This window comes from Dermacentor variabilis, chromosome 1 (assembly GCF_050947875.1).
Source record: "Dermacentor variabilis isolate Ectoservices chromosome 1, ASM5094787v1, whole genome shotgun sequence".
Classification (NCBI taxonomy): Eukaryota; Metazoa; Arthropoda; class Arachnida; order Ixodida; family Ixodidae; genus Dermacentor; species Dermacentor variabilis.
Genome location: NC_134568.1, coordinates 139,141,406 through 139,154,188, shown reverse-complemented (window position 1 = coordinate 139,154,188; position 12,783 = coordinate 139,141,406). Strand labels below are relative to the sequence as shown.

The 12,783-nt window shown below is 41.7% G+C and overlaps 1 protein-coding gene across 1 annotated transcript in view; it reads right to left on the bottom strand.

Moving 5' to 3' along the window:
• Positions 1-12,783, bottom strand: part of Cow (Proteoglycan Cow) — a 66,595-nt gene that overhangs the window by 49,565 nt on the left and 4,247 nt on the right. The window contains exons 4-5 of the mRNA XM_075695972.1: positions 7,043-7,392; positions 1,366-1,510 (exon numbers count right to left, since the gene is read on the bottom strand). Coding sequence (XP_075552087.1) covers positions 1,366-1,510; positions 7,043-7,392 — 495 coding nt within the window. The remainder of the gene's footprint in view (positions 1-1,365; positions 1,511-7,042; positions 7,393-12,783) is intronic.

The window sequence follows — 12,783 nt, the reverse complement described above, 5'->3', positions numbered from 1 at the left end:
CAAGTACAGCTGGTGACATTTTTTTCAGACACTGAAGGGGGCTACATGCATACCGAACTCCACCACAACAGCCGTCAGTCTAGACCGTGTGTGTGAGTGACCCAATGCTTGATTGCCGATGAGGTCTACTGGTACAAACGTATTGATGGAGAGCTACCCACAGCGGCTTGTTGCCGGCCACTCCACCGCCCATTGGCAAATTTTCATCTCAGCCATACCGCCAAGGCCACTAAGTGTAACCAGTGCCGCTTGCATGGCAGTCAGCAGCCAAAGTTGCAATCTACATTGACATTACATTGTGGGGTTTGAAGTGCCAAAACCACAATATCAATATTAGACACATCTCGGTGGGGGTCTCCGGATTGATTCTGATCATCCGAGTTTCTTTAACGTGCACCCAGTGCATGGTACATGAGTGTTTGTGCATTGCGCCCCCATCAAAATGCAGTCGCCAAGGCTTGGATCGAGCCCACAACCTAAATGCTAGCAGGAAAGTTGCAATCTTGTATCATATGGCCGTAGCGGCGACTTGGCTCGCAACCATCATGTTTGCACCATCGGGTGTGCTGATCATGTCCGAAAGGTCGAGCAGTACATCGTGCAGCGTCCAAAATGCCAGTTGCTATGGTTCCATAGGCGGGTGGCATTGCCATGGGTATGTCAGAATAAGCATGCAGTTCCAAAAGATCAGGCACCTGGAAAATCTATTGGTAACTCTATTTGAAATTTTGCTGCCAGAATATGTATTTTGAGCTTCTTGAAAACGAAGTTGCTTGCTATAACCCATACCATGATGGATTGTGTGCTTTTGGCTTCACTATAGCAGAACAGTGACCCATTTAAATAAAGCATGACCAACCAAATTTCACACTTGCTTCGTTATATACAATACGTACTTTGTTATATCTGTGTCGATTATATTAAAGTTCGATGGTAATGGTAAAGTGGTATTGCTATTTGCCGTGATATGGTGCTGCAACCGTCTTATAGGCTGTGAAATTTCTTCCTGTGTTTTTGGAGGCCAAAAGTAATAAAACCCAGAGTTTTCTTGTTTTTCATTAGTGTGCCAAATTTTCTCCAGGCAAATATTCTTTTACTTTTTGGCTAAAACGGAAAAGCGAGACATATATTTGCCAATGATTTGATACAGTATTTTGCCTACACATATTGTCAGGAATGTTTGTGCAAGAGAAGCTTACAGTCTATGCATGGCAAAAGCAGCTTTCAGGAAAGTCTCTTGTTCCATCACAACAGCTTTCTGAAACCTGGTCAACTTCAGCAAGGCAGCTTCATACTGCATGCAGTTAGACTTAACACCGACTTGAATGACTGCTCCTATGCATGCTCAGTAAAAAGCACACGCACCTGTTGTTGAAGGCAGTGGGCTTGCCAGTGGCATCTTTGTTGGCTTTCTTTTCTTTGTCAATGGTATTTTGTAGCTTTGCCATGTAGCGGTCCCACCGGGCCTTCTGTCTACTTTCACGCTGCTGCTCCTCCAGGCTTTTCACAGCTGTAACGAGAAAACATACTCTGACTAAACAGTGCTTTTACTGAACTACCACAAAATTTATCAATTTATAGATAAAGCATGCAATAAATAATTAAGCAATAAATAACACCCCAGTTTGTTCCCACCTAATGGAGTCACACGGAAGTCAGCTGCTATGCTACCTTCACAAAGCTCATTAGCTCCTGTCATTCTTACATTAGCTGAAAAGACTGCAGAATGACCTGCCACTGCAAATGAGTACATTCTTAATTTCATTACAGTCAAACTGCAGATAGGCAATTATACATCTGAGCTGATCAAGAAACAGAAGTAGAACATAAAGTTGGAGGCAAACAACTTTTAGAATTTGCAAGCAAGGGTCACCAAGAATAGTTTGTCTAAAAAAATAATATATATATATATATATATATATATATTAAACTTCGAAGCAACATGAAGAAGATGACACGCTTGAACACAAAAACAACAATAATCCTTCATCCCCCAAACACATTTCCTAGGGTGTGCAACGTGGTAATGAAACTGAAAAAAAGTTGTAGTTTCGCATGAAAAATGAACCATCGCTTGTGATGGCAAATTAGTGGACAGCTATATGAAGTAAGGAGAGTAGTTTTATTGGCCATATAAACTTGTAAACATAGGCGTACTAACTAAATTAACACGCATGGTGTCACATGCGCATAAGGAAACATAAACACATCTTGCTCGATGACCGCAGAAACTTGCTGGCTGCCAAATGCTGGAGTGAGGAAGTGCAGCAGCAGAAGCAAGTGAATTGACCTTCGTGCTGCCTCTCGCACCAACGCGAACTAAGCCGTGAAAACACAGCGCATGGTAGACTCTGCCCCGTCACAGACGGCTTTTAAGATACAGCGGTCCAGAGTAGAATGCCCCTAACACTCCACCCCCGCTCCGCTCCCTGCTTACGGTGGACTTCGTCCCCGTCACAGATGGCTTTCAAGATACAGCGGCCTTGTGTGCAACGAAAGACAGCGCGCTTCCTCCCTGCTTTCCTCCCTTTCGTGTGCCAGATTGAGCCGCAATCGCCAGCTCATCCTTTAGGAAAAATTTTTTCCCCAAACTTTCAGACACATCAACGTGCAGTCACCTTCAAAATACTTTCCATTAGACACAATACACTGGTTCCACCTCTTCTTCCATTGCTGGAAGCACCTTTCAAAGTTCTCTTGTGGCACTTCGGCAGCGATGTCGTTTCCTTTTGCATTGTTGTCACATCCTCAAAATGCCACCCCTGGAGTACCGTTTGCATTTGAGAAACAAAAGAAAGTCGCAGGGGGCTTAATGAGGAAAGCTGAGCGAGTATTCCAGCACAGTGATGCAACTGTGTGCAAGAACTCACGCACTATCAATGCAGACTGCACAGGGGCATTGTCGTAGTGCATAACCTAGCGCCAATTGTGTGACAAATTTGGATGCTCATGGCTCACACAATCTCTCAGATGCTTCCGGGCCTCCAGCTGCATTGACAGTTTGAGCCTGACCTTCAGGTACCAATTCGTGGTGCAACAATTTCATAGAAGTCAAAAAACACGATCAACATTAATATTTTTTTTTGTTCTGAGCTTTTTTTTGGGGGGAGGCCTTGGCTCATCCGTTTTCTTCCACTCCCTGCGCTGTGACTTCAGCTCGATATCGCATTCGTAAATCTGTGTTTCATCACTGGTGATGACTTTTTGCAAGAGTTCATTGGTGTTTGAAGTTTTTCAATCAATGCAACATTGTTTTCATCACAACTTTTGCTGAAAAGTTGGCAGTTTCGGCACCATCTTCACGCAAACCTTTCTCATTTCTAATTTTCAGTCAAAATCTTGTGAACAGACGAGTTTTCCAAACCACTCGCTTATATATCATTATAACAGTTATTCGGCGCTCACTGAGCACAAGAGAATGCACAAGAGAATGTTTTCATCCTCGCACGAGGTGGAGGAGCATCCTGATTTTGCATTGTCCTTGGGGTCTTCACGGCCTTCCTGAAAACGCAGAACTTACTTGAATACTGTTTTTTCTTTTAGGGCACCCTTTCCATACACCTTTGGCAACATTTGATGAATTTCTGCACCATTCTTGTACAACTTCACAATAAATTTGATATTGATCTTTTGTTCAATCTGTTTGTTGGTCTCCATTTCAACAAAGACTAAAAATGAGTTGCACAAGAAGTGCACGCATAAAATGCTGCCTTGTCATACAGCAGTCTTGGCTCATACTAGAAGTCCACCTTTTGAGTGGAGAGAGCAGCACTGCTACACCACTTTTTTGTTCACTCACCAAATCAACTTTTGGGACAGACCTCGTACACAACACTACCCCTTTCTTGTGGCTAGTGCAACATCAAATCGACAGCACGGTTCATCCCAACAAAAGGGTACATATGCACTGTACGGCATTAAAGGCATTGATTGGGGGAGGGAGGCTATCGACTGATCATTATTGCTGGTGCTCTTGCACATCTGAGTTCAGTGCACTTGTATTTTGCACAAGTTCCCCCGGCAAATTTGTAGTGAAATCGAAGAAGTATACTGCATCGAGAAAGAGTGCGATAATTGTATCAGTAAACTTTCACTGCTCAGACAGTTTTGTCATCTGCAAAGAATTGTGTGACAGCTGCACGAATGCATGGATGATGTGTACAGATTAACATTTTTCATGCACACATGCCGAAAATATTGTGTGGTTTTGCATATACATGTATGTCTAAAGCTCACTTTTTCTTTATAGCAAATGCTTCAGCTGATGTTTAGCATTCATTCTGCCTTTCCTTTGTATTACATTCTTTTGAACTGGTTTCAAATTGCATTCAGAATCTACAAACCAACCAATCCAATTATACATGTTATCAAGGCACTGAATTCACAATTTTCCTCACTGTTATGTCAACAAATACTCTGCATCATTTTTACTCAGCTTATTAGTGCACATGATATGCTGTGAATTGTGATGAAAACAATGAAATAGTGACTGTGCAATGCAATTATGCTTGCCGCAATAATGAAAGTCATCAAAATTTATTCAGTTGAAGTGAAAAGCGAGGGGTCATCAGAAAGAGCAGAGAGCCATGCTATAGGGACTTGGAATAGTTTTCATACGAGTGCGCAAAACATTACCAAACCAACTAGGAAGGAATGGAAATCGAAATTCTCCAGTAGTATGCCTAATATGATGGTTGCATAATTCCTGTGCAATATCTCGCTTTACAAAGATAAAGCTTGTGAAAAGGGATAAGCCAAAATGCACATCTAGTACAATTATATCATTTTTTTTTGCACCTCAGTACTATAAAGGGCACTTGTACTTTTGAAATAAAGAGATATCTTAAGATTTGCGATTCCGCTGCTTAAATGAAACTTGGAATAAACGATTTTTCTTTCTCTGCAAGTTCTGCTAAAGTGCAGCCTACCATAGTTGTAACTTCCTGTAAGTGCATCAAAATTTATGCATAAGAAAACATTTTGCAGAACTACAATGTAAGCTTTCTTTTTTGTATAATTTGCTACCCGGGAAAGTATATCATATTATATTTGAGCCATGAATTAAATGTCACGAGGGTTTCTCCCCGGTTCTGTGGAAGCTACAAAGGAAACCTATAAAGATTTTCAGACAGAAGGCTTCGCAGTTGGAAGAAAAATTTGTCTTGGTACGGGGATCAAATTGGGATTAATGTCGTTCCTGGGTGGTTGCTCTACCATCTGAGTTAATTAGGAAGCTACGAACGAGACTTTTCATATACTCAGTCAATTTCAGTGTGGTGGGATTCAACTGCACAGCAGAATGTTGTTGGACTGGAGAGATATGTTCTGATAAGCAGGAGTTATGTTTACAGAGAAAGATGTGCAGGGGAGCAGCAGTATATTTTATACACCCTCTTAACAGAGTTGTCAAAAATGTTGAGTACTAAGAAGGGAATGTAGCAGCTAGTTAAACAAAGGCTGACAAGGTGCTTAGCACTTATTCTGGAACCAGTACAGTTGTCAACCGATAATTTGGACTCAGCAGGGACTGCCCACAAGTCCAAATAGACGTAAGTCCAAAATAACTGATTCGCCAGAAGTGATTTGATTATTCTCAGAGTGGCAATAAAAAGAATAAAAACAAAAAAATAAAAGATTGCAAACCGTGTTGCTGCATGCACATATGCTTTCATGCGACCTTGTCAGTCTATACTTCAACCATTGTCGTGCTGTTCATACAGACAGACCAAAGTATGGTTAATGCATGCACCAAATCTGCATTCTCTCTCGATAGACACTGGCTGCGCTCCGACAGCCGAAAACCGCAGGTTTTTCGCAAGTCATTTTCCAGTCCTTCCCTTGCTTTATTGCCACTTTCGTTGGTGCAACCATCGAGCGTGCAACCATCAACCATCGTAACATGTAAAGGAAAACATTGGATGTGTGGCATGCCATCTAGTAAGAATGACTTTCTTCACAGAAGACAGGTGTTGCCAAAAAATAACATCCTGGTTCTTTCTAAAAAAAAATATCCTTTAGTGCTTGATTCTGTAGTTCTGTTTATAGTGAGTTCAACATTTTGTTTCCGATTAATGAAAGTTTGTTTACATTATTTGAATACAAAACAATAAATTGAAAGGATATTGTACTGTTTAACTGGCAATTCCATCTAAGCTGTCACTGTTTACCAGAATTTTACTGCATATGAAAGGCGAAAATAATGTGAGCTAACAGTACTTTACCTTGTTCTCCCTTTCATCTTCTTGTTATAAGTGCATTTACCCATTTACAACGTGCCCTCAAACCTAATGCACACCCAAATTTTGTGGTTTTAATGAAAGGAAATAAAGGTGCATCTGAATTTAATGTGCTGCCAATTTATAAAAGAAAAAATATAGCATGCCCCCACGTTTGGGATCAGAAAAAAAATGAGATGTGGAGAATTTACCCTTACAGAAGGGAAACATTTTTTTTTATGAGCTTTCACAATGAAAGCAGCACACTGTCGTCACCGTTTCCACTTCACTCGCTTCAGATACCAAGCACACGCAGGCAGTATTCTCAAATGATCACTTTTGCGAGATTTTACGTCACTCTGTATCAGTCTTGAAGTATGTGGCTGACAGCATTCTTGGCACAGTGTCAGAAATGCGGGCAGCCATATATGCTGACGCATCTGGTGCCGAGAGTCACATGAAATCTGGCGAAAGTGATAGTATCTCCAAAAGTGATTGACTGCTCCAGGTTGTATTTGAGCCTAAAGTAAAGCCACAGTCATGCCCACAGCAACCTTTACAAAAATGTGCTCTGTCACCATCTCGTGATGGCGATGATGCAGTGTCTGATGGCAGGCTGTTGCCACCGCCGCAAAACGTGGTTTTGGCTTGTTTTGGTTTCGTGTCCAACTGTAATGCGCAAGCAATTTTCGGACCCATATTCCACGAAAAAAAGTGTGTTAGATGTGCGTAAATATGATACATATGCATTTTGCTTGTCCTAGATTACCTTACTGTGAATTTGCTTACAGCCAAATGAGTGAAAGTACCTACAGTTGCGCGCTCACCTTTACAGGGGCAGAATCCCTTGCAGGAGACCTGCACTGAAGTGCGTTGGCGGCAGTTGTGGTACTGGAGCCGACACTCTGACGAATACGTTTGGTTGTCTGTGCCACACACATAGTCTGCCTTGAACACGGGGCATGGTGGGCAGCGCAGTTCTTCCTCTTGGCTGCTATCTTCTTCCAGATACTGGTCATCATCGTCGTCATCATCTTCTGCCTCTGCACTGCTCCATGGCTTGCTAGTAGTGCTGACTGCTGCAGTGCTGCCAGCACCGGCTGCAGTCGAGGTGGGAGGCATCGTTGTGCTCTGCTTCCTGTCATAGCTGCCCCAGCTGCTGGACAGGGATGCCTTTCTGCATAGTGCAAAGTGGGCACACACACGAGATTGAGGCATGGCTGTGTGCCATCACACATGCACAAACAAGCACCCTAATTTGTAAAACAGCCCTCCCCTTAGCACTAACTCTATAAGAGAATAAGCAGTGCTGAAATGCGGTGTAAGACAGCAGAATAGTAAGATGTCATCACTGTACTTGTACGGCACTGAGCCATTCGGACAAGGTCCTGTGAAAACATGCTCAAAAAAAGTTTTCATGGAGTTAAAATATTGAGCAATTGTCTCAAACATATGGTATGTATGTGTGGCCTACACAACGCTTAGGTTTGGCTCGCATGGCGCTCTTCAACGTTAGAACTTCAACCACCACTAAACACAAGAGGCATCGGACTGCATACACCTTTGCTGTATGCAGACCCATGCTTTACAAGAGTCTTTTTAATTAAAGGGTGTGTATAGTACATAAAAAGGTATGGTTCACTATGCGTATACTTAAAGGACAGAAGTGATGTCAAAAATGACTGAAACAGTGAAGTCATAAAAGCAACTCCAAAGCAAAAGCAGCTTACCATCATGTGATGGGATGCAAGATGCGCAAACAAATTTTAAACTGTGAAATCTTCATAACTGCTTCTTTTGCACATATAGGACAAAATGCATGTTGTGAGTGAAAATGTGGTCTGCACATGCTGCTTTAAAATCTTTCAAGACAATTTGCTCTGCTGGAAAATACTGTCATAAACCACCATGTCCTATCATTAAGATAATGTGAATGAAGCTTAGAATGACAAAAAGCTGAGCAAGTTGTTAGGAATTTATAGTATAGAAAGGCAGGCATGTAACACGGACACAAGTCTGTGTTTGTGTTGTTCTTCTCATTCTTCTAATGTCCGTGTTTTTCACAAAATTAAATTATGCGGTTTTACGTGCCAAAACCACTTTCTGATTATGAGGCACGCCGCCGTGGGGGACTCGAGAAATTTTGACCACCTGGGGTTCTTTAACGTGCACCTAAATCTAAGTACACAGGTGTTTTCACATTTCGCCCCCATCGAAATGCGGCCGCCGTGGCCAGGATTTGATCCCGCGACCTCGCGCTCAGCAGCCCAACACCACAGCCACTGAGCAACCACGGCAGGCGTGTTTTTCACAGCTGCCATTCCATACCAAGGATGTGAATGGAGCCACTTGGCAGCAATCAATTGCCTGTGAGGTATCTATCTTGATCACTGCTCTAGTGGCACAAGAAATTAGAATGACATGCATACACAGGGGGTTATCAGCATAAGAAAACAGCACTGCAAGCATAACGGCAACACAACTACATATGCAGACTTGCAACATGGACAAAGCTTGTGTGGTACACTGTACACCTTTTCCGAGTGCACTCGGAAGAAGTGTGCAGATAACCATCACTGATAACGTACAGGTCCACTACCAAGTGGCACAGAGGTTTCACAAGTGCCAATGCATTCTGTATTACAAGTGCTACAAACATTTTTGCCATGAATATGCAGCAAAGAAGGGCACTCTTTTCCTGCACTTCGTAGGATCAAACTGAAGTGCAGTTACCCTAACTTCTGTCAATAACTTTTCCATGCATGCAAATGTTTGACAAGGCCAGACAACACCCAAGAGTACACCACTTCATGTGTTCTGTGAAATTATGAGCAAGTAGACACATTCCAGATGGATTAATTACAAATAGGAGTTTTGGCATGACCCACAGTGACTAGTCTGTATATGCAGCAACTTGCAATGCTGGTCTAACAGCCTCTTTGTGAAATTTAATATAATTAAATGTATTGGGCAACAAACGGCAAATTTTTTTTACATGCTAATCAGTTTTAGTTGGATGCTATAAATGTGGAAGAGGGAAGCAAACTTGTGCAAGATCTAACAAAAGGGGGAAGAAAAGAATGATGTGCTTGTGTATCAGTGATTGTGAACGAAATATACATTAACAATTAGCCAGGCAATGCACAGTCAATATTCTGGCTTCTAACCAATTAAAACAAAAACGCTATAAATTACGCACGATGGCTTGTGCCCGTAAAGCCTAAAAGTGAAACAAAAGTATTGTAAACACAAATTGATAGTACAAGAAACGTGCAAATGTAACATGAGCTCTACATGCACTATTCAACATGTAATCAAACAATAGTGTGCATAGAGAGACACAAAAGACCAGACCAAGAAACACCACCCCCTTCCCGCTAAAAAAGGGGCAAAAAACTTTAAAAGCAAAGTGTAAGCACTATTTACCTAGCTCTCAAAATCAATGCTACTGTCCTTAGATGTTGCCAAGTGGAATGAAGCCCCACAACTTTGTGCTTAAGCGAAGTGCTCTTACTGTGTATACAAGATGTTACAATGACTTGCTTCAAACCATTCAATAACACCTGAAAGTCAGATATCAAAACTGGAAAGAAAAGAAAAGCAGAAAATTGTGTCTGTGCTGTTGGTGCTAGCATGATGCAGAACAATTAGAATGCAAGCTTCAGGCTTTCCGGACCAGCAATCTCATTTGAACAAAATAGACAGCCTATATGTCAAACTGGAGGAAAGACTTCATTGAATTTTGTTATGCAGGAAGCTTGCACTAAAGTTCATCACACTGGATGATGAACTTATCAGCTGTTCCACAATAGCATTGTGCCATCACTTGTTTGGATGGACAAGTGCCCTACTTCTTCCAAAGGCATGGCTGTCCATTCTCTCTTTTACCAGGCATGGACATTCCAGAACGAAGGAGCATGCGCAGTATTACTTCAAGGCACAGCCAAGGAGTTGTCAAGGCTGAGAACACTGAGCACAGGCATCCAATGAAACAGCTTTGCACACATTACTGCTTAGAATGCCATCTCTTTCTGTTGCCCATGCAGGTGGCATTGATACTGAAAATGACACTCCAAGGAGTTGCATCACCTTGGGCAGCTTCAGTTTCCTACATTGCTTTTGAGCCAGTAAAGTATTGTGTGTAAATAATCACAGGTGACTTTACAATGTCTTGAATTATGAATGAAGTTGATTCCTTGGTTAATGGTTTTCTGTTAGTGGACAAAAGTGCACGACAATATAACGTGACTCCGGTGCTGACATGTAGGCTTGGAATTACAGCATGTTTAGGAACCAGCTGTGCAGCATTTGCAGACGAAACCCTCAAGTAATTATGCATCAAATATATTCTGCCTCTCTCTCTCTGTGCATGTGTGAGTGCGTGCATGCACGTGTATGAGTGGGTGTGCTTTATTGTTTGAGTTTGAATGTATTCTGCAAATACCACTGAAAATACAATAAGTTACATGTACTGTCAAGAGATGACAGACTGTCAAATCAAGCATATTATCAAGCCATTTCAAAACCATTCCAACAGCAATGGCATATTTGCTATTTGTCAAATGCTAAATACCACTCTCAAAAGGAAGCTTATACACCTGCCACATGGGCACAGAAAATGACATTAACTGGCTAATGCCTTAAACTTGAATGTCATTCGCAGGGTGCCGCACAGACATGCTTAATGGCATTAAAGCTTAATGCCATTCGTGGCATAGTGCATTCTCGTAACTCACTTGGCCATCAAATGCGTACTCTCATTCACAATGTCTCCACATTCTGACGAGACTAAACTGATTCTTAGTGAATAACAATTGATATATTCTTCAGTTTCTTTAAAAAAATTGCTCTTTCTCGCGGCATAGTGCGTTCTTACAGTTATTACAACTCACTTGGCCGTCGAATGTGTACTCTCATTTCCAATGTTTCCGTCGTGGCCGTGGTGACCATATTCTGACGATATTAAGCTAACTTGTAGATAAAAACAACTAATATATTCTTCACTTTTTTAAAAGGAGCTCTTTATTTTCATAGCGATCAGCAGGTGATCTAGCCACTACGCACAGCTAGAGCACTAATCGTGAGTGCGTTAGCCAGGAGAAGCTGCCCGACTGCACGGCGGCGGCTCCAGGCCTTGTTGACCTCATACTAAAGCGTTCGAATTTCTCAACGATGTTTGGCTCGAAGAAGCGCATACACCAGAACAAACTGGAGCACACGAGCCAAATTCTTCAGGATGGCTGCTTGAGAGCTTTGAAGCTGTGAGCGCCATTTTTCCAATTTCAATGCTTTGGCTGCGCTATGGATTGGCCGTCGAGCTAGCTTTCGCTTTAAACAGTTTACGGCTGGGTGCAACAATGACATTCCTGAAGTAAACTACACACAATACGCCTATTAATGTTTTTCACGCCATTTCTTAAACATCTGCTCCATAGATAACTGTTTTTTTTATTGTATTACGATTGGCAAGCAAACTTAACCGTTTCACTGCAGCTATCGCCACCGCAACGTTTAATGTCATTAAGTATGCGCGTGTAGCAGTGATCGAAATGTAATGACATTAAGAAACTTAAGGTCTTAAACTTTTAATGAAAATAACCTCCTCGTCCATGTGGCACAGGTATTAGATTTCAGTTAATCTGTTAATAAGCCATATTTTCATACTGAGCAAATAAAACGATTTCTGGAAGATTTTTTTCTAAACTAGTCTCATAATACTACGCAGCATTTATCTTGCACTGATTTGTTTTTAAAAGTGTAGGAAGTACATTTCTTCTCAACCTCAAGTTAGAACCAGGTGTGCAAAAAATGAATAAGAGATAAATAAAAGCTGTTCCAAGATCTGGCAAATGATAGTCAAAAGTTATAATGGCTTAGAAACAGTTTGTAAAATAGTACACGATTATAGTTCAACCAATCAGGGCAGGTTCTGCATTAATGTGCAAGTGGGGAAGGCAAAAACAGTCTTACGCTGAAACTAGTTGCACCTTATCATGCACTGTAGCCTTTTTTACTGTTTGCCTGCACTATACAAAGGTGCTATCTTGTACAGACACAAGGACCAGTTCTGGTGAAAGATAACAAAATGCTCTTACAGTGAAAGAACTTGGGACAAGGCTGCCCCCACAAGCAATGAGACTCGGTCAGAATCAGGGTGAGCACCATTTCTATGCGTTCGTCTACTGGCTATTTATTATGCTGACACTGCGATTGTGTGGTGGCCTTTCCTCTCTTGAAATTATTTGTGCAAAATTTAAAACCTTTTGCAACAGGTACATCCTCATGGTTGTCTGTTCCTCTGTATGTCTGTTCATTAGCACCACTTTAAATAATTTAACTTTACCAATTGGTCAACTTCCTGAGTTGTCCCAAAATGGAAACAGTGTGGCTCGTGTAAGCTTTTCCCGCACACTGAGTATGCATCTAGTGAAGTGAAGATTATTCGAAAGTTCAACAAGTCAACACAGTATTAAGGAAGGGGTCCCCAAACATTTTGGCAGCAGAGGATTCCACCAATTTTCAAGTAGTGCCGGGTAAACTGTGTCACTGCACTCCCCCATCACAAGTT